The sequence below is a fragment of the Protopterus annectens genome, chromosome 4.part0 (genome assembly GCF_019279795.1).
Source record: "Protopterus annectens isolate FY-2018-M chromosome 4.part0, PAN1.0, whole genome shotgun sequence".
In the NCBI taxonomy this organism is placed as follows: Eukaryota; Metazoa; Chordata; order Ceratodontiformes; family Protopteridae; genus Protopterus; species Protopterus annectens.
The window spans coordinates 1,913,753,896-1,913,777,290 of record NC_056733.1 but is presented as its reverse complement, the minus strand read 5'-3'; the positions used below and the strand labels follow the sequence as shown (position 1 = coordinate 1,913,777,290).

At 36.9% G+C, this 23,395-nt stretch overlaps 1 protein-coding gene across 1 annotated transcript; it reads left to right on the top strand.

The window, feature by feature from the left end:
* Positions 1 to 240: 240 nt before the first annotated feature.
* On the top strand, positions 241 to 1,542 carry LOC122800503 (zinc finger BED domain-containing protein 5-like). The gene has a single exon (XM_044069943.1). It carries the CDS (start codon positions 241 to 243, stop codon positions 1,540 to 1,542), a length of 1,302 nt encoding a protein of 433 aa, XP_043925878.1.
* Positions 1,543 to 23,395: the final 21,853 nt, after the last annotated feature.

Sequence of the window (23,395 nt, the reverse complement as noted above, 5' to 3'; positions counted from 1 at the left end):
GCAAGCTGCAGCATCATTTAAAATCCAAACATTCTGCTGCTAAAAGAGACCAGCTTTATTTTAAATGCTTGCTACAATCTCAACAGAAACAGGTTCGTTTTTTTACAAAAGCAGTTACAGTTTCTGACAAAGTGCAACTTGCCAGCTTTCAAGCGGCAGAATTAGTGGCAAAAAACATGAAGCCATATATTGTTGTGGAGAATTTGACAATGCCAGCATGTCGGCTGATGGTAGAAAACAATGTTAGGTGATGAGGCAGAGAAAGTTATTGCAAGAATACCATCATCCAACAATACTGTTGCACGAAGAATTGAAATGATGTCCGATGATATTAATGACAGTGTTTGCAACCAGCTCAAAATCTGCAAGAGATTCTCTTGCCAACTCGATGAATCTACAGACATCAGTGGTAAAGCACAATTAATGGCATTTGTAAGATATCCAAATCAACAGTCAGTTATTGAACAGTTCCTGTTTTGCCGAGAGCTAATTCAGACATGTGGAGAAGACATATTTAAGTGTATATGCGCATTTTTTGAGCAACATGGATTGTTATGGCAATGGTGCACCTCAATTTGCACAGATGGAGCGCCTGCTATGACAGGATGTGTCCATGGATTCCTAAGTTTGGCAAAAGCAACTAATCCAAACATAACCACAACACACTGTTTCATTCACAGAGAAGCCCTTGTAAGAAAAACACTGCCATCTGATCTATATACCATCTTACGTGAAGTGGTGCAAATTTTTAATTACATCAAGTCGCATACAGCGAAAAGCCAACTGTTTTCAGAACTGTGCAAAGGTATGAGTTGTGATTATACCACTGTTTTGCTACATAATGATATCAGATGGCTGTCCAGGGGCAAAGTTCTCTCACGTGTTTGTGAACTTCACCTTGAATTGAAAACAGTTTTTCTTCAAAATCAATCACACAATGAATTTGCAACATTACTGTCTGATTCCTCCTGGGCCAGTAAAGTTTCATACCTTGCTGACATATTTGAAGTCCTGAATTCAGTGAGTTTAGGTATGCAAGGTGTTGATGCTAACATTCTTTCCATCACCGACAAACTGGAAGCATTTAAACGCAAAATTGATTTGTGGCAACAGGAAGTAGAAACAGCAACTTCAATTCATATGTTTCCAAATGCAGCACGAGCTGATCCTGGAGGAGTTGTATTACATGACCTGATTCTTGAACACTTAGCTTTACTAAAACAGCAGCTTCAGCACTACTTCCCATCTCTTGATACATCTGATAAAGATTGGGTTAGGAACCCTTTTCATCAGCACAAGAATTTGGCTGGTCTTTCACTAATGGAGAAGGAACAGTTAATCGATGTTGAAACAGACAGATCATTGCAGCTCAAATTTAACTCGGTTAATTTGGCACAGTTTTGGCTTGAAGTTGAAGCGGAACATCCTGAAATTGGAGCAAAAGCCATTGAAGTGCTGTTGCCTTTCTGTACCACTTACCTGTGTGAAAAAGCATTCTTCGCAATGACTTCCATAAAAAGTAAGCACAGAGAGAGACTTTGAGATGTAGAAAACGATTTGAGAATATGCTTGTCGAAAATTCCAGCCAAACTTGAGGATTTATCATGTAGTATGCAGAGTCATCAATCTCATTAATTGGTATCTGATTTTAAATACTTGTATTGAGTAATGTTAATCTAAAGTTGTGTTGCATTTTTTGTGTTTACAGTGTTTGTATATAGTCCCATTATTATAAAATGTTTATTCCAAAGAGTTTGCAAATGTTTTGATATAGTGTTGTCTGACAAAAAAAAATTTGGGTGCCGCGGCTGGTTTAAAAAATTTTTCGGGTGCCCTGGGACAAAAAAGTTTGGGAACCACTGGCTGTAACTTGATCTTACAGTTGGAAGTAAAGTAGATCATGTAGGGGAAACTGGAGGAAATAGTGGGAAAGTGAGAAGAGATGGCGGGGACAGATAAGAAAAAAAAAGGGAATTTATGGAAACTGGAGAAAAAAGAGAAAGTTTTGGAGAAACATTAGAGCTGTGCAAGCAGTTTGTGGTATGCCTGTCTATAAGAAGGTACACATTCCACTATTTTTATTTCAGCCTCTGCCTCATTTCCTGCACTGTGCATCATACATAACTTGTGATCAAAACATGGCTTGTGCAGAGTGGTAGACCTGGGATGTACACAGAATGGAAAATCAGAATGTAGAGCACCAGTCTTAATATAAGCAGTGGCAAGTGATTTGGAGTAATCTTCATTAACTCATTCTAAGAGCTGGTCTAAATAGGGTGTAGAGGTGAATAAATCCACTTTGAGCTGAGACAGGAAAAGCAGCAGAAGGCTTGAAAATATTACTTTATTGTTGAAAGTTAAAGATTAAGCGCTTTCATCTAGTTATAACAAAATACTTCATCAGGATATGGAGTCGACACTATCAACAGCTAGAGGATTCTAACATTTTATTACTTCACTGTCATAAAAAGAAAGTAGTGGAAAGTCAAAGCTGAAATATACAAGGTGGTGGTTAATTCAAGCATCTGGGTTCTCCCACTAAGTCCCTACTTTACAGACAGTTCAGTGAATGCCCACATTTATTCTTTGTCTTCTTACCTCAGGTCATGGCTAAAAAGAGTGTATGGACCAGGTAATTTACCTGGTTAACAAATTAAATAATAAAAAGAAATATTGGTAATAGTGGTAATCACCTAAGTAGGAAAGAAACTCATTAAAAGACTGAGAAGTTCTATGCAGAACTTGTTTGTTTGGTAATTGACCCAGCAAGTGAAATTGCCCAAGATCAACCATAAATGGCATTCATGTACCACCTTGGAAAGGAGGGGCATTAACTCCTGCAGAAATTGTCCAAAGTAACTAGGTAATTTGTAAAACAGATGAAATCTACAATTCACTCAGGCTCTAACAACATACTTAAAGGAGATGGAGTTTTCAGCAACCAACCAGAACAGCTGCATGGTTGATGAAAAAAAAAGACAGTCCCTCCACTGACATCTCCTCCATGTGTTGTAGAAACAGAAAACTTTAAGTACAGTATAGTCCTGAATTCTTTTCCAACCAGGTATCCATGATAAATGCCAAACTGATCATATGGAATAATGGGAAACAATGTCAGGCTTGTTCTGGATCAAACTGGCAGTAAAGATCACAGCTCTGGGTAGGGATTCATGGAGAGAGAGACTGCCAATTCAATAAGGATGACAATTTGACTGCCTTGGTACTGTCAAAAGGCAGGGTCAACATCTGCCCCTGTGGTGTCTCAACTTTGGGTGGTTTTGAGATATCCTTACCCAGACACAGCATTGTAGGTCAGGGCATGTGAAAACCAAGATCATCCTTATACATGCATAATTAATCTTAACCACATACAATCTCCTATACATGAAAGGTGAGGAGATGAATAGGAAAATAATAAGATGGGTGGAGGGCTAGAAGAAATGTTTGGGATAAGTGAGGTCCACCTAACTACTGTAGATACTATAAAATTACAAACAAGTATTCAAAACTACTATAAGAATTAACTAAAAATGCAGAGGCAGTTAGAATGACTAAAACAGATCTGAATCAGTCATAAGGTATTCTAAGGTTAAATTAGAGTAGATGGTGACATTATAATGGGTCAGTATAATTTAACTAAAAAAGTAAAACTATAAACATGCCTTCCTAGATAGTGATACACTAATTAGGCAACGGTTTCTGCAATTAAATTATATGCTGTGAAAAAACTATTATAAAACATTTCTTAAATAATATTTTCTGTGTAAAATATTGGTAGCAAGCAGATAGCCTTGGAAAATTGAAACCCATTACCAGTTCAGTTGTAATATCAAAAGCAGCATCCATTTATCAGTTTAGTCGAAGACTTGAACTCTAAGACATCCTAACACTAAAATGAAATTCACAGTTCTGCAACACTAGTTAGAAGGTACTTTCAAAAGTTAGTATCTCAATAAGTGGAAACGTTTCTCATCATTCAAAGAGGAATAGAGGTATTAGACAACAAAATTAAAGCAGTCATATAAAACACAAACAATGCACGAACATTGATATGCCCAGCTCTTCAATGTTAAAGTAGGCACTTAAGATTTAAATAAAGAAAGCTAGTAATTTACCTAGTAAAAATAAGTATGGACAGTTCTGCAAAGACAAGATGCAATACATAGGTGATTTCAAAATAACATAATTAGTAGTTGGCCCCCAAAATTACTAGGCAAATGCCAAATAGATATACTGACAAGCAGTTAATGATAATTGTTTCCAAACTTTCAAACAGAAAATAGCAGGCATAGTATATCTTAAAGATAAAATAATGATAAATGGTAAATCTATCTGCCACTAGAGAGCTGAGAAGAGTCCGAGACCCAGTAGAAAGTCCAGACTTAGATCCAGACTCACATTGGTCCCAGCAGCACCTTGGTTTACTAACAAGTGGCAGGTCACAGACTGCACCCACATCAAGGATCCATAGTGTCCTCCTAGGTATGTCTCAGGGAATAAAAAGGATTCAAACAAAAAAAATTAAAGAAAAGGAAATTTCAGCAAATCGGGCAATTAGCATGCCATTGTAGCAAATACTAATGGGACTGGCATATGAAGAACTAGGTGGAGGTGGATGAACTTGAGCAGCTAATGTCAGCTTATTTATATTTATAGGGAGGGAGGCTGCCTGGCTCACAGCACTGGTGACACCTAGTGGTTGCTGAGTGTAGTGCCTGCCTGCAAAGGCCATGTTGGCTTCTACTACATTAGTCAATGACTTTTCTGCTGAGATGGGAAAACATGAGGTGTGTGTAGGAGTACTGATGGTTCCTCTAACCATTCAGGCATCTATGAATGACTCAATGATCATCTTACGAGAGGGGAAGGGTAGGTCACGCCAGAAGACTCACATCTGACCCACTACTGTGTACCTGACACTCAATGCTGTGGGAAAAGTTATGCCATTAGAGTTTCCAGGCCTGGAAGAGATGAGCAATAGGGTTTTTACATATCCTAGTGATACCCCACTCCCACTGCTACAGAACAAATAGGTAGACTTGGTGCATATATTGGAGCCATCAGATGAACATCCTGTGGTGGTGGGAGGGGTAGGACAGAGAATAAAAAAGTACTATTACTTGGTCATGTAACTGCGGAGTAATGGCAAACAACACAGCTCCAAAAAGTTGCTCCTGCTCTCTCTCTGCAGTACATGGCTGCAGAAACAGTACAGTGAAAGTGGCCCTGTATTTCAAAAAAGAAAGACAACAGAAACAAAATCTGCCCATTTCCTCTCACCCTTTTACTCTGAAGCAAGCTGCATTAAACCTGACTACAAGCAATAAAAGACAAACATACACAAGTCATTCTAGTTACAGTGATCCTTGCAGTTAGTGCTGTTCATTGTGTGTGGGCCAATTGTCACGGGTTTGATACACAAGAGTGCCAGGAAACTACATGCTGCCATTTGATTGCATTTGCCTCCAAGATTCCTCAGTTTGACTTAATTTCCCTCAAGTGAAAATCAATAAAGATTAAAAATGAAAGTATCCAAATGGACTATCCAACCATGCAAGTACTCCAACAAACATAAAGTTAAAGGGTCACTTTAATATCCAGAAATGCAAACAGGGAATATAAAAGATAAGTGCTTTCTTTTCTGTTTTTAAGAAACTTTATCAGATTAAAATAATCTCTCATTTTCCTGATTTATAACATATTTAGAAACATACATCATCACAGTTAAATAGACACCCACTCCCATGCCACCCATCGAAGGACATAAAACTGTTACAGCCACTTTAAGTAACAATTATGATCTCACTAAACAACACACATAATAAAACCTTACAAACCAACACATACCATTTAAATAAAGATAAATAAAAATATTAACATTTTATCTGTCTAATGCCTTCAGTTTTAAGGCACTTGAAATAGAAACACGTTCATTTAGGCCAGGCCAGTGAGTTGCTTTCAATTGCATTTGCCACAACTCCCACCTTTCCAAAAGAAGTTGCAATGCTCCTCCCCTTTCATTCATTATTGAACTCTCCAATACTACAAATTTAAAACAGTGCCCCTGTTTATCTATACGTTGTTTTGACAATGCATTTGTATCCTTTTTAACTTAATATCCTTCAAATGCTCATGAATCCTGTACCTTATTTTCCTCAGTCTTACCTATATAAAAGCAGGAACAGCATGATCAAAGAGCATAGTATACAATTTTATCCAAGTTGCATGAAAATATTCCGTGAAGTTCAATTTTTGAACCATTAATAATAGTTTCACCAACTTCTAAAACATATGTACAGTAGGAACAAGCCCCACATTTTCTCATATCACCCACCATGTATGATTTAGTCTGGGTCTCAAAAATATTTTTAAGATTTTTCCCTTTTCTGTATACAGTGACTAGTTTATCACTTACATAATCTTTAACATCTTTATCATTATTTAAAATCTCTCAGTTTTTAAACAGAATATTCCTAACAAGGTTACTGTTTTTACCAAAAGTTGTGCTAAATGAGCTATTAAATGTCCTATTATTCTTACACATTTTAGATGCATCCACCAGGCCCAGACCGCTAGCTTCTGCAACCAGAAGTGTAGTTGTCATTGCTGTCTCTACTGAGGTTCCCTCAGGTAGACCACCTAAAACTGGAACAAAATGGCCATTCTCACATTTATTTTTCACCTCTACCATTACCTCATTAACTAAGTGGATGGGGTAGCCATGCTTTAGAAACATATTCCTCAATGTTTCACATTCATTCAGGAATGACTCCATAGTATTCACCATACGAGCCGCCCACACAAACTGCCCTTTTGACAGGTTATTTTTGCTTAAAAGGATGGGTGCTACTATAGTGAAGAAAACTATTGGAGCATGTTTCCTTCCTAAAACTTTCTGAAACAAAATTTTTGTTTTGTATATCTTTCATTAACCACATAACCAAATATGAAATACCCTTATCAGTAATGGTGTGTGTAAATTGTAAAAAATAAGTTGTCTCATTCATGTATTTCAGAAATGTAACTATCTTATCTCTAGGGCCATCCAATAAAATAAAAATATCATCCAAAAAGTGGGTACATATGTAGATAACAATACAAGAAAAATGAATAGTTGAATAGATATTTTTTCTCCCACTATAACATAGTTATATTCACATATTGTATAAGCCTCCACATGCCAACCCCATAGCTAAAAGGATGAAATTATTTCTCAAAACCATTTCTATTAGTTGTTCATACATAGTAATTTCTACCTGGGATATCCCTTTTGTCATACAAATATTCACAGAACCATTTTATACCAAGCTCATATAAAATAACTGTGTATAAATCCTTTATATCAATTGTTATAACTACATATGCTTCATCATAAGCTGTAAAAGGGATCCTTTTTAAAAAAAATCACAAGATTCTTTACAGATGGATGGTTCATCCTTACAAAACCCTTAAGTTTAATATCCAGAAATTTAGCTATGGGGTACGTGATAGCACCTCTTGCATCCACAATGGGAAGCATGGGGGGTTGTTCAACATTCTTATGAAGTTTAGGTAAACCAAAAATGACAGGGATAATGGGATACAAAACACTGAAGTAGTTACATTCATCAGTAGTAGTCTCACAAAAAGTAAAACCAACTACTTAAATCATCAAAAAAGGCAAAGAAACAGAAAACAATCGGCGCTTTAATGACAAATGAAGTAAGCGCTTTCATTAGGTATGTTACCAAACTTCTTCAGACAAAATTAAAAAGTACAATAGACCATTAAGTACTTTGCCTAAACAATCATGTGATGTAAGAAATAGTCACATGTTACTCTGAAAATAGATCACGTGATTCATCAGAGAAGTAGGTCATATGATTCATCAAAGAAAGCAGATCATGGTGTAAAACAAAAACATTCACATAAACAAAAACTTTTCTTGTTGCTTTCTGATATAAACAACTATTATAAAAACTATTACTATGAACATGAAAACTACAATTTCACAACTAAGTATACATAAAAAATGACATTAAAAACAATGAGAGAAGTAGATAAACAATAGTAAAAAAATACTAGTCTTCACAAATCCCTGAACAATATTGAAATCTGAGCTCCTGAAATGTAATGACCACAAATGTGTTTTGAAACACTTCTTCATCTCAACAAACTTTTAAGTTTCAACACACTAACCAAAGAACAGATGTCATTAAGCCCAGGTAACACATAAGCCTGCCATTTAAGTTTCCAGGTTAATTCTAGCAACTCCAATTTCAAAGAAAAGGGGCCTCCTCTCACATCCTTAACTGCTTGGTCAGTCACTCGAAAAACAAAGGAGTGACCTGGGTGTAAGGTAAGATGGTTGTCTAAGGAGTTCTCGGTCTTCCCTTTTCTTATACTGTAAATACGTTTGTATAACCGTTCTTTAAACTTTTTATCCATTTCGCCAGTATAAAAACTCAGGCAGGCTTGACATTTAGCTAAATAAATTACACTGCAGGAATTGCAGTTTATTCTTCAAAGCCCATAAAGAGAACAAAATTGATAGGGATAAGAAAGTGTATGCTTCTTGGCTAGCTCACCTAAAACCACCAACTATCTCTTTGACACACCCTCCATAGTTTCGATCCAGCCAATGAGTCCATGGGAGAAGGGAGAAAATCTACATATGATTCATCTAACCAGGCCCCTTTAGGGCAGGACTTTCCCAGGAGGTCAGAGAGGATTCGCAATCAGACGCGTCCAGTTTACTACAGATCTTAACAAAACTACAGCCCTCCAGGACATCAACAACAGCCTTGCCAGGGGCAGAGGAGACAATATTCCAGGCGGAACTAAGTTTTGGCGATTTTGACACACTTGATATGAAATTTGGAGGAACTACTATTGACTACCCTAGTTGTATTTCTAACCAAAAAGGTGACTTTACTGTTCATAACTTCTCTCTACATACCTTTGATTCTGCGACAGCAAATTTATTTAGTAAAGGTTTTAACTGTGTGCCTGCTAAGCATTCGACTATTACAGAGCTTGTTTTGGATTTAAAATTGTCAGGAATTTTAATTTTAGATTTTTGTTTAACAGTGCATTGTGTGGTGATAACTATAGTGCTTTGCACAAAAGAAGTTTATTTAATCCACCTTTAATTAATTGTTTATTGTTATTTGAAAAAATGTGCGACTTTGACTTTAGGGCATTATTATGCCACAACCCAGAACAGTTCAAAGACAATCTGTCTGATAATGAAATGAGCCTGTTGAAATTTTGTAAGGATAAAACATTACGAGTGATGAAGCCTGACAAAGGGGGGCGGGGTAGTGATAATGTCGAAGCATGACTATGTTAACAGAATTAATTTTTTTTGTTAGACAGTTTATTGGATGAGGAAGTGTCTTTGAATTTAGTCAACATTTCTTATCATAAAATTGACCTGGCCTTAAAGGATATGCTAGATAAAAAGCCAACTGGAGCACAACATTGTCGATTTTTTGTCCATTAAATACCCTAAAGTGCCAAGTATCTTCAGAATTCCAAAGATACATAAGGACAAGCAGACCACCCCCCCCATGAGACCTATTGTCAGTGCACGTGGCTCCAAAATTCATTCCTTGGGGAAATATATAGATATTGTGCTTAAAGATGTCCTAAAGGAAAAGGGCCATATTTGTATGGATTCATGGCATTTTTGACAAAACTTAACAATTTACAGTTTGATGAACAAACCACCTTTTTGTCTGTGGATATAGTTAATTTATTTAATGTAATCCCTCATACTTTAGGGATTGAATTGTTTGAGGATTTTTTGTATATTTCACATTCTTTTAGCAATGAACAAGTAGCAGTTTTAGTGCGTTTCATGGAAATCATCCTTAAAAACAATTTTTTTTCAGATGGGCAGTATTTTTTTACAGCAAACTGGTGTAGCTATGGGGGCCACTTGCTCCCCCATTTTTGCAAACATCATCATATTAATGTGGGAAAAGAAATTTCTATTTACTTCCCTGTTCAGCAGCAAGTTGAAATTTAGATGATTTTTTTTTTCTTTGGAAGGGTGATAGCACTGATGTCACCAATTTTTTAGCCTATTTAAATAACACAGCAGACTTTTTGAAATTTATGTACACTTACAGCCAAGAAGGTATTAATTATTTGGATGTGGAGATTAAGAAAGACTTTATTAGACAGCAATATGTTAGTGACCTTTATAGAAAGCCCACAAACTGCAGTAGCCTCCTACATTACCATAGCAGCTACCACAAACATGTTAAGAAAGGTATCATTAAGGCCAGTTTGTTAGAATCGCACGTATGGTAACCAAGGACTATGAGTTCCAGGTACAGTGTGATGTTCTTACAGAGATATTTAGGTCTAGAGAGTATCCACTAGACCTGGTGGAGAAAGTTAGTCATGAGGTTCGCTCTAAAAGAGAGAACAGATCCATTTTGCCTCTGCTTAACAGCTATATGGGGCATTCGATTGTAGATTTGTTTTTTTCCTTGAATAGTGCACAAAATGATTATACTTGTTCTTTTGTTACTAGGTTTTCAGTTGACCATCTTTATATACACGATATTTTGGTCAAGAACTGACAGATTCTTGGTGGTCAGGAAGAAGCACTTGAGAAAAATAGGATCTAAACCATGGATAGTTTTTAAAAGAGGTTTGACTATTAAAAACATGTTGGAAGCGAACAATAGTATGTCTTTAAATAATGGTAAAGCTGGCACTAGGAAATGTGGTTTTTGTTCACAGTCCAACTTTATTTTTAAGACAAAGTTAAAATTAACCACATTACCATCAGACCTAATGGTAATTTCACTGTCATTTAGTTGGGGTGGTATATACTGCTTTGTGCTAGATGTGCAGTAGTTTTTATATTGGGAAGACAAAAAGGGGGCTAAAAGAAAGAATTTATGAGCATGTTAGGGATATGAGAAACTCAAACACTAACAATGCATTGTATAAACATTTGGAAAAGTTTCCTACACATGATTTTAGATTTGTGGTTCTTGAAGGGGTGAAAAAAGACCCACAGGAAGGTCCATGGGCTGACATGCTAGAGTAGGGTCTTAATGACTGTTTTAGAATAGCTAGTTATTTAAATGTAATATAAATGATATAAATGATAAAAGTTTTTAATAGGATGTGTTTTTGGGGGTTGTTTTTTGTGGGAAGTAGTTAAGACTTGTCATGATTTAAAAGAACTATTTTATTATTTGTGGCTGCTGTTTTAATTATTCAAAGTTTTTTACAGAGAAGCTCATTGTAATAATATTGTTTCATTGTTTTTTATTGGGTGATGATGTCATGTGTTTATTTGAAAATGGTTTATAATAATTTAGAACAGTTTTCATTTTATTCTGAAGAAGTCAAATGTTATATTCTGACGAAAGCACTAAATAAATCTTTGTATGAACTGGAGTTTTGTGTTTGTGCTTCACCTGTATTTGGTACTTGGCTTTTGTATTTTCATTTTTGATAAATGCTAGGAAACTAGGCTTCCAGCATTTCTGTAAATATTGACAGCACTAACAAAATGCAGAAAGGAAGCAGTTATGCTGTGATGAGGATGGAAGTTGTGTTGGGGAGAAGACAGAAGCTGGTTATCTATTAGATAGTTAATCCGTTTTTCTAATATTTTGATAGAGATAAAATGGCAGTATGCCAATAATTTGAATGGTCAGTATTGATGCTGCCCTTGGCAGTGGAATAATGAATGATTTTTTTTCCATAACGAGGGACTTTATTTTGATATATGGATAATTTTATCAGAAATGAAACTGCCTATGCAATAGTCTCTGTTGACTTTAAGACATTTGCCAGGTAGATTATTGTAGAAGGCTATTAATTGTTTTGAGTATTATGATAACCAATCGAGGATGCCTGGAACCACGGACCAAGTTCCTACAAAATATCGCCAGCCCAATAAATCCACAAGATAGCGAAACGTTAGATTAACGCTTTTTATTCACAAATCACATCACATGCGTTTTTGTCCTAAACAAAGGACTTCATCAAAAGTAGTACTAAACGAATTAAGTAGAAAAGATACAGTAAGGGTAATGAAGCCAGACAAGGGAGGGGGGATAGTTATTATGGATAAAATGGGTTATGATGGCAAGATGAATACAATTTTGGGGAATGAGAAAACCCATACTGTGGTTTCTTTGAATGAGGTGAACATTGCCTATAAACAAATTGATAATTTGTTACAGGACTTATTAATTGATGATGTTATAGACATGAAAACACTTAAATATTTGGAGGTGAATAAACCAAGAATTGCCACAATATTCGGAATACCAAAAATCCATAAAAGTATCAAAGACCCCCCCCTTAGACCCATTGTTTCTGCAGAGGGTTCCAAAACTGCACCATTAGCCAAATTTATAGATCACAAAACAAAACATATATGGGTAAATAACCAAATTATCCTCAAAGATTCCTGGGACTTGTTGAGTAAATTAAAGCCTGAGATGTATAAAGAGGATATGCTTTTTGTGACCATAGATATTATTGATTTATTCAGTAGCATACCTCACTCAGAAGGAATGGAATTGTTTGAGGAAAGTATTTTTGAAGACAAAACTTTAAGTCACAACGACAAGATAGCTAGTGTAGCTTTCATGGATTCAGTGTTAAAACACAATTTTATTACTTTTGAAGGAGAATTTTACCAGCAAAAGTCGGGGGTATCCATGGGAGCGGCATGCGCCCCCACATATGCCAATATTGTCTTGTCAAAGTGGGAAGAAAATTTTATCATCAATTCAGACTATAAGAAATAGTGGTTTATTTACCACAGGTTTCTAGATGATATTGTGATTTTTTGGATAGGGGGGTACACGAAATTTTTGGAATTTATGGAATATATTGCTGGAACCACCAATTTTTTAAAATTTACATATTCCACTAGTAGTGAAGTACTTAAATACTTAGATGTCGAAGTATATAAAAGGAATGGCAAGTTTGAGACTAAGGTTTTTAGAAAAGAAAGTTATGTAAACTCTTTCCTACAGTTCAATAGTGCTCACCCCTTACATAGCAAGAGAAACATAGTCAAGGGACAATATGTAAGGGGGTCGAGAATGACAAGTGGGGATGATGATTTCCAACAGGAATGCAAAACACTAGAGAAAATGTTCCTGGAGCGTGGGTACCCTAAACAATTTATATGTGATATTAAGGAAGAAGTGGAAAGAAATAGGATTGATAGATTTAAACCAATCGTTTAACCCTGAGGGTAAGAATACAAACTCTGGGGTGTCAAAATACAACAATAACCAAGAGACATATACAAGAAGTTTAATAGTGGAATATAATGCTTCTAATCAAAGGATGAAGGAGTTTTTCAATATTGAATGGAATAAATTTACCACTTTGACTGATATGGATGAAGTTATGAATATACAACCAAAAATTGTTTATAAAAATTCTCAAAACATAAAGAATATTTTAGAAAGGAAAGTTAGTAGTAAATGGAAGGGGGAAGGGAACAAAGTGGGAACATATAAGTGTGGTAGGTGTCGACAGTGTCCATACATTATTAACAAAGGAGAAGTTTATATCGAAGGGAGAAAAAGATGGTTAAATAGAAAGAATTATTATAATTGTGAAAGCAAAGGTGTAGTATATCTTGTTATATGTCAGAAATGTCAGTCTTTCTATGTAGGGAAGACTGAGAGACATTTGAAGAGAAGGATATACGAACACACATACGATATTACAAAAGGAAAACAAACTAATGCACTTTTCAAACATTCCATAACATATACTGAATTCAAATATGTATTTTTTGTATTAGTTCAAATTAAACCGGACATAAGAGGTGGCTTGTGGGAAGAAATACTTGAAAGCAAAGAGCTTTGGTGGCAAGTCAACCTAGACGCAAGTACAAAGCCAGGAATGAATGAATTTATAACCATTACCCCACTTCTCAAACTGAGAGCTAACAACATTTAATTAAAATAATGTAATTTAATAGAAATACATAACTCAATGGAAGAATATATAGGTCACCAAATACAATTGGTAAATGAAGAAATGAACTTTGCTTTATTTTTTTTTTTTTTTTAAAAAACACGACAAGGTTTTTAAACATATATGAAAAAAATTTTTTAAACTTATGCATTTTTTAATGTTTTTAAGGAATGTGTGCACAATTAAATAAATTTGATGGAAATTGATTATGGTAGTATAACACTTTTAGGCACAAGACACTTTAAAAGGAAAGGAATTAATATTAATGAGAAGTTTTATGTGATTTGTTCATTTGTTTTTTAAAATAAGGATTCTATTGGATCCAACATTTAAACATTAATTGGATAAAGTATTTAAACTAATGAGAAGTAAAGGAGTTTGTCTGATGAAGTCCTTTGTTTAGGTGATGTGATTTGTGAATAAAAAGCGTTAATCTAACGTTTCGCTATCTTGTGGATTTATTGACTGGCGATATTTTGTAGGAACTTGGTCCGTGGTTCCAGGCATCCTCGATTGGTTTTCTTGGTTTTTGGAGTTGCCTACTTTTTTGTTTCTTGAGTATTATGATGGTATTTGTGGGAACCAGATGGAAGGAGATATGCTGGCAGAGGTTATGTGATTGAGCAGGGACCTCAAGAGCTTGATTAGTCAGTTGGTTGGTTTAAGACTATACTGTCTGTATAATGTGGGTATTGAGTTGGTTGGCTATGTTATCATTTTGTTTCTGTATGTTTGGTGTTGGCTGTGTAGCTTGTCCTGGATTTAACAGTTTATTTATTGAGGATCAGACCACTTTTGGTTTATTAGTGTGTATGTTTTGATTGGTTCAGTTCTAGGTTTTCTTATCTTTGGTGATAAGTTGTTTTGTTATTTTTTCTTAGTTGTCTATATGCCAGTAAAGTAAGAGTGGATTTATTTTTTATTCTGACCTGCCAGGCTTTGTCTCTTTGTTTCATGAGTTGATTAGTTGCTATTTTATTCTGGGGGTTGCATTTGTGTTTAGAGCACTTAAGAAGATTTTGTTGAACTCAGATGAACTCAGAAACAGCATCATCTATGGGGAAAGACTTTACTGACTCTCATTTAAAGAGATGTAGTGTATTAATAAAAGTGTCTTTATGAAAAGTAGCAATTTTCCTACCAGGCTGTAATGGTGTGTTTTTGGTGCTGTTTCTTTGGTATCTTATGGTGTAGATTGGTATGTGATCAATTAGGCTGGCTGACAGAGCTCCATGGGGTGATGTTCTATTTGGAGGGGATGTTGGGATCCAATTGAGGGTTGATTGTCTGGATGTGCCTTTATTATATTTAGTTGGTGTGGTTGTAGGTTGGGTGAACTTGTACAGATGTATATTGGATTTTCAGACTGTATGATTTTCCAGCTATATTAACATCATCCAGTGTTATGGTTTCATAAAGGATTTTTGAGGGCTTGCATATACCCATGATTACAACTGTCTTGTGAGTGTTTACTTTTAGCATGATTAGTAGTATTTCTGAATTAGAGAAAGTTGTCAGGGTGAAGTGGAAAAGGGAGAGATCTAGTGTGCTTTTGTAGAAAATAGGAACGCCGCCAGTCTTTTCATTGGCTCTGACTAATCTGATAATTTATAGCCCGATGGAGAAACCTCTTCATTTTTGTTTCCTGGCAGAGCTAAGGAACTTGAACTAAAGAAAACAGTAGTAAGACCAGTACAGGGCAGTGAAGGCAGAGCATCTGAGAAGGCTAGAGGTAATCAAGTATGTCAGATGAGTTGTAGGATGCATATTGTGGGACAGACAAAGAAATGAGGGCATAAGAGTAGAAGCTAAAGTATTAGAGAAGACACTGATGTCTGGAAAGATCAGAGGCAAAAGAAGGGGCAACAGAGGCTTAGGTAGATAGGCATAATTACTGAAGTAGTAAATATGAATTTGCCAGAGTTTAAAGAAGCAGTTCTTGAGTAACAGGTCTTGGGTGCTACAATTCTTGAGGATGAAAATAACCAGATTTAACTTAATGACTAAACAACAACAAATGCAAATGTAGATTTAGGTTAGCTTTTGCCCTAAGGTATGCACTGTGTATTACAAATGGATCTGGCTATACGGTAATTGATGAGGCCTGTGATACAGTACCTCAGAGTCATAATGGTTTATATGGTAAAATACAATAACTCAAATGCTAAAATATTACAGTAAACTCTCGGTTAACTGGCACCCATGGGGATTGGTAAATACCAGATAACAGTAGTTTCTGGTTGCTTGATAGTAACTATTAAAATAGGCCTGACTAATATTGTACCCTATACTATTTGTTTTGACTTGTTCTTAGGTTGGGGAGAGAGGGAATTTATTCCTATTTTCCTTTTTAAAATTCTAAAACTCTAAAAACGTAAGGTATGTTTCTGCGGGGGGGGGGGTGGACAGAAAGTGCAACACATGAAAATTATACTGTATTTCTTCGATTTTTTGGCTACTTGAGAGTTCTGGTTGCTTGAGTTCCGGTTAACTGAGAGTTTAGTGTAATCGGGAGTAGCCCTTTTGTCTCTGAGAGGAAAATGTGTATACAGACATACATAAATGCACACAAATATTTCAGTCACAGGCATTAATGCCCCTCTAGCCTGTCAATAAACAAAACATTTGTACCCATAATAAGTATCCAGGCTATTTTAATGTAATTTGGTAGTCTTTTCCATGCATGAGATATTCTCAGAGAACCAATTAGTACAGTTCTCATTCATATAGCGTCTTCTACATAAGTTGTCTGATGATTCTCTACTACTTTTTGATAACCCGAAACAGTCCCAGAGGTAGCTCTCTAAATGCCCTATATATCTGAATAAGATCTCTTCTTAGATATCTATAAGAGACACTACACAAATTCAGATATTTTAGTCTTTCATAACTTAAATTTTCACATCCATGAATGCCTTGGTGTATTTCCGCTGTACTCTTTCCAGTTTACTCATGCTTGTTTTCTTATAAGGTTTCCATATTGTTATTCCATACTCAGGTTTTGGTCTAATGTAACTAACAAACATGACTTTATTTTTTCTGATTTCTTAGACTTTATAAATGTTTTTATACAACCTGTAATTCTACAACTATCATTAACCAATTGGTAGATATGATTAAAACTCATAGCTGGATATATCCATATACCCTGGTCCTTAAATGAATCTACACTTTTAATGACTGTGTGCTGTTTTAAATACTCACCTTTCAATTTATGTCTCCCAAATCTGATAGGCTGTTTTTTATGTATTTATCAGCATATTATTCTCCTGTGACTAAATGGCAATTTAGTCAAGTTCTTTTGCAGACATGCCTTATCTCTAAGACTTGTAATCAGTTTACCCAATTTCAGGTCATCTGCATATAGACTGGAAAACACCTCAGATGAAAAAGTTGGTCTGAAAGATACAATCTAAACAAGTAAGGGCCTTTGATAGAGCCCTGTGGGACACCCTGACCGTAACTAAGAATTTTACTTGTCCATTTGCTGTATGATATTTGTGTCTTGTTTGTAAGCCATGTAGCTATCTGCCTTATCAAGAGTGCATTGATACCTAGTTCTAATTTATTGATCAGTGCTATGTGTATGACCCTGTCAAATGCTGAAGTTAAATCTATATAAATTACATCACAGCACAATTTTTCATTCATAGCTGTTATTATATTGTTATAGAACATCATGTTACAGGTGGTAATAGATATATTTTCAACATATGCATGCTGATGTATGGTTTCAAGTCCCAACCTATCCAATTCTGACAATAACTTAAACAATATTGCCTTCTCCATTATTTTTCTACAACATGAAAGTAGACGTAAGGGTCTATATGACTCTGGGTTTGTCCTACTCCCCTTTCCCTTAAAGACAGATTTAATATGTGCATGTCTACAAACTTGAAGAATCTCCCCATATTTATCTGACCTAGTTCATAGGTTCATAGGTTGGTACTAGGCTATCGGACCTAGGGCCTATGCAAGCCTAGCCATAACAATTCCCTGGATATTTCTTCCCACAATATTTACTTCTCTGGACCCCTGTCTAGCAGGGTGACTGAAATGATCTCCGGGGTGAATTCCCTATCTCCCATGCAATCATCAAGGTTCCTTTTAAAGAGGGCCAATGAGGTGCTCTGCCTGACATGTATGGGCAGTCTATTCCAGAGTATGGGGAGTCTCTGGGTCAGGAACCTATCCCTCCAGCATGTTTTGTTCATTGTGATGACAAGGTTTAGATCCTTGGAGCGTGTGGCTCTGAGGGATTGGAATTTCTTTAAGTGGAGCATGTCCAACAGCTCAGGGTTTGACATGGCCTTGTATGTTAAGCAGAGATTGCCTCTGAGTAGACAATATGCCACAGAGTATAGCTGGAGTTTTTTTAGACAGTCAGCATATGGCATCTGCTTTAGGCCTGTGATTCTTTTAGTGAGGTATTTCTGTGGCCTTTCCAGCTGTTGCAGATGTCTTGTGAGGTACATATCAAACGGGGCATTATACTCTATAATGGGTCTAATGAGGGATGAGTACAGTGGGGCAATGACCTCCTTTTTTCTGGATGAAAAGCCCTTAGTGATGAGGTGTGCCACATAGAAGGATTTCCTGACTATTGTGGTGATGTGGTTATCGAAAGTGAGACCACTGTCCACCTGTGCCCCTAAGTCTCTCATCACACTTTCGATGTTTAATGTCCTGCTACCTATGTGGTAATTCATAGGTACATGTTTTTTCCAAAGGGGATAATTATACATTTCTTGGCATTAAGCTTGAGCCCATGGCTCTGGCACCAGGCATCTGTTTCTGTAAGGCCCTTTTGTAGAATATCCACATCATTTGGGGATTCAATAATGGCTCCCAGTTTGCAGTCATCTGCAAACTTTGTTAGCCAGAGTCCCTTAGTGTTGGCCTGTACTTCAGAGAAGTAGATGGCAAACAAAAGTGGTCCCAGGACTGAACCCTGAGGTACTCCACTTGTCACTTGTCTGGAGCTGGATTTGGAGTTGGCTACTTTTACAGTCCAGTTCTGTCAGTAAGCCAATTGGCAACCCATCGAGTAATGTAGGGATTTATGCCCAGCTTAGTAAGTTTATCTATGATTCCATTGTGGGGGATGGTGTCGAAGGCCTTGGCGAGGTCCAGATAGGCTGTGTGAACTGCCTTACCCTCGTCCTCTACTCTGGAGACTGGTTCGAAGAAGTCTATCAGATTCAGGAGACAAGCTCGGCCCTTCACAAACCCAAACTGGGTGGGGTCCAGTGTTTGAAGGTTGCCAATGTCTTTGTTTATAAGTTCCATGATAATGCATTCCATGCCCTTGCAGCTCAGGCTTGTCAGACTGATGGGACGGTAGTTCCCGGGATCCAAGGCAGATCCCCCGTTGTGGAGTGGGATAACTGTAGCTGTGCGCCACTCAGTGGGCACGAAGCCTGAGGTGAGGCTATGATTAAACATGACACTTAGGTGAGGTGCCAGTTCATTTTGTAGTTCATGTAGTACACAGCCTGGGATGTTAAGTATAATGTTACTGTAAGTTCTTGCTGAAGTGTTCTCAGGTCAGTGTTAATAATTCCATCTCCTCCCTCTGCTTTGTTTGGATCCAGTTTGTGCAATTCTTTTTCAATATAATCTAATTTGATTCTAGCATCTGAGGTTGTCTGGATATCACTAGGATGACTTATCACCCGCTTTGTGGAAACAAATTGTTTTGTATAAGATTTTGTAAATATATATGTAATCTATAAATTTTAGAATTTACACACAGTTTATCAAGTTGTATGTCTTTTCTCCTTCCACATCTTATGTATCTATAAAAAGGTTTCCTATTATGCTCAATATCTTTATATAAATTTTCTTAATCTTGTTTCATACTATGCTTAGTTTGTTTTCCAACTTGTTTATTTCAGTTTTCAAAGTTGTAGTTCGACCACTCTTTCATTTCTTATATTTTTGTCTCTCACCTTAATCAGGTATCTTGTTCTTAGGGAAATATATCCCCCTGATGTTGTATGCCTAGATCCTGATGTTATCTAGCAACAAATTAACCTTTATAACACCATGATCTTTGCACATCAGCTGTGTTAAAACTTGACTTGAAGTAACATTAATTTCTTTAGGAACACAAACAATTCCACTGGATTCAGTAAAATCCATGTAGGCTCCATGTAGAGCCTACACGGAATGTACCCTTGTACATGGCCACTGTTCCCCCCTCAGCAGCACGCCATGTATATTAATCATGGTGCGCTGCTGAGGAAGATCATAGTAAAACAGATATTGAATCTGTGTAGGCAGTAGTGTAGAGGCTGTCTCATGGTTGTTGGATTGCCCAGGGAATTCCTGGACAGATGTTATGTACAGGATAAGAATCCCTGTTATGTATCCTGCTAGTGTAGAAATATGTGTGAATTTTAATATTTATTTTATGCCCATTTGAGCAGTGCGGCGCAGAGCGCAGCAATGCCAAGCTGCACTTACACATGCACAGCTGACACCTGCCAGACATCTAAAAACAGAAACTGGATGCAATTAATCATTTATAGTTGCCTACATATTTTTGTTTTATTTTTTTGAATGGATGTTTGCGCGGTACATTGTGGTGCTTACCAGTGCTAACAGGTAGCTTAGTAGTATATGTGAATGCATACTGGTTTTCTCCACTATCCAAGTAGCTAAATAGGTAAGAGTCACAAACTAAAGTGTAATAGGTCCTGGGTTCGAGTCATATCTTTTTACATTTATTGCTCTGGAAATGTGTGAGATTACCTAAAGTGCGGTTTAATTCAAAAACAAAATTGTTACATTTGGAAAAGCTGCACAGTGCTAAGCACTGCTTAAACATGGTCAACTGCTATTCCTGTTTGTGCATTGCTAAGCTTCGCTAAAACATGGTTGTGCAAGTTTATGAGATGTTCAGCTCCATGAAGCTGGTTTGTGCAATGGTAAGCAATGCAGTGCTTTTTTGAAATTTACAGTATGGTGTGTAAGGGCAGGAAAACAACCTATATTGAGGCTAGTAGGCGGTAATTCTGCAGCATTCATTGGAGTCTTAGTAACCTGTTGATATACCTGGTGGTGTTGGTGAGGGAGCATGCTTTTAGGCACAGAGGTGGGCTGTGCAGAAGTCCAGAGTGTTTGTTGAACTCCTGGTCCAGAACTATGAACCCTGGCTGTTGCAGGGTGGTTACCAGGGCTCAGAATGTAAAGCTGAAGCCTGGGATTGGTTGGCCAGGGATCTTACCAGTGCTACTGGAATTCCCTGCACTGGTGAGCAGTGTCATCACTACTATGAAGACCTGAAGCTAAGGAAGAGGAAACTTTGGATACCTGGGTCCAAGAGGCTAGGGTTGGGAATGCCCCACATATACGTAAGTATGTTTGTTACTACTTTGCTAAAATACAAGCTGAATATGTGCAAAACTGGTATGCATAATGGTTTGCTTCTCTTCCAACAGCTGCAGCTGAATGGGCTCGCAATGTCCAGTCTCATGTCAGGTGCCAGGTCAGAATGTGCCATGAGTGTGTTAAGTATAGATATTCTCTGATAACTGTAGTGCAATAAACAATAAACAATACCAATAACAATAAGTAATAAGGTTTAAAGCAGGGTTGTGGTTTGATAAGTAATCTGTGCAAATAACTGCATTAGGGCTGTATTCATGACATGTGTGTTCTAATGTCACTGCAGTCAACTGTAAAATGCATTTAATAAAGAATGCAAAAATAATTGCCTGATAAATGTATTGCGCAACCCATAGTATGGTTCAGGGCTGTCTTCAGGCCACTTTCAGTCAAATAATTCTCTCCATTCCTCCCACTCCAAAAAAACAATATATGGGTAAGGTAGCCCACATTCTGGGCAGATATGATGTGTATAATTCACAGATTCTAAGGAGCAATAACAATAAAGTGTAAAGCAGGATTATGGTTTGATACGTAATGTGTACAAATAACTGCAGTAGGGCTGTATTCATTTCATGTGTGTTTTAATGCCACTGCAGTCAACTGTAAAAATGAAATAAATAAAGAATGCAAAAGTAATTGCCTGATAAATGTATTGCATAACCCACAGTATGGTTCAGGGCTGTCTTCAGGTGACTTTCAGTCAACTAATACTCTCTATTTCTCCACTCCAGGAAAAAAGTATATAGGTAAGGTAGCCCAAGTTCTGGGCAGATAGCATGTGTATAATTCACAGATTCTAAGGAGCTATAACAATAAAGTGTAAAGCAGGATTGTGGTTTGATAAGTAATGTGTTCAAATAACTGCAGTAGGGCTGTATTAATTGCATGTGTGTTCTAATGTCAATGTAGTCAGTCATTACATTAAGAGCATATGTCCCCTGGAGTTACAGCTTTTGGTTTCTACTACCATGCTTGTCAACTAAGACATGAGTGGCTGTCTAGTCTACTTGATGTATAGAAACATACCCCTCAACTGTCACAATTTTTTGTAATGTAATGACAACTGCCCAATCTGTCTGGTCCTTGATTACCAGATAAATGGTTACCTGGAATGTAATGTATTTGCAAATCTGTTTACAGAACACGTTTATAGTTATGTATGAGCACATTATATGAAATGGTTCTGTATAGTCATGTACTTGCATTTGTTAGTGCTTGGCCCATACTGTCCCATGCTAACAACTTGAGAGGTATGTACATGCAACATCATCTGTAGAAGAATTGGAGTCACTAAGCTCACAACTGACACTACACACCTGTAGAAATATGTATTAGTAGTCTGTGTATTAATACCATTTGCAAATTCATTAATGGTATGTTTTTCTCTGTCTCCCCACCCATTATCTTCTTTAAATTATTAATGTTATTTATTATTATAATTTAATATTAATATATTATGTTAACCTAACTGTTTTGTTGGCCTTATGGGTCATTTCATACTGGCTTGCTGTTAACATACTTACTGTTATGTCATTTAATGTTGTGTTCCACATAATATACCTTGATATGTATTTGGATTAATCAATATTATGTTCCATTATGTTAATACTAACATTGGTTTGGTTGTTACTAACCGTAACTTATCTTTATATCTAATTTACTACAGTGCAATAAGGTAGGCCAGTTCTAGGTGATCCACCTACCTTGGCTCCTCTGGCTGCAGCACCGGGGCCCAGCACATCTGGGTCACAGCCTGGTGGCACCCCCTCTGCTGCCCCTGCACTACCTAGGGTGTCGGGTAGTTCTGCCCCACAGGCTGGGCACCCCTCTGTGAGCAGTGGTGGAGGGGGTGGTTTTGTCACCTGTGATGAACTACCAGGATTGGTGCACAGGATATTTTTCCAAACTTTTGGATGTCACCTGTGCAAAATGGAGGTCATGCTGCCATGCTGATGGGGCAGCATCACCCTGGAGGCCAGCCTCCACCACTGCTACCACAGGAGCAATGCCAACATTCCCATGTGTAGGAACGAGT

Bases quoted from the DNA above. Each gene is read 5' to 3' on its own strand.
- LOC122800503 (XM_044069943.1), top strand. From the start codon at position 241: ATGTTAGGTGATGAGGCAGAGAAAGTTATTGCAAGAATACCATCATCC.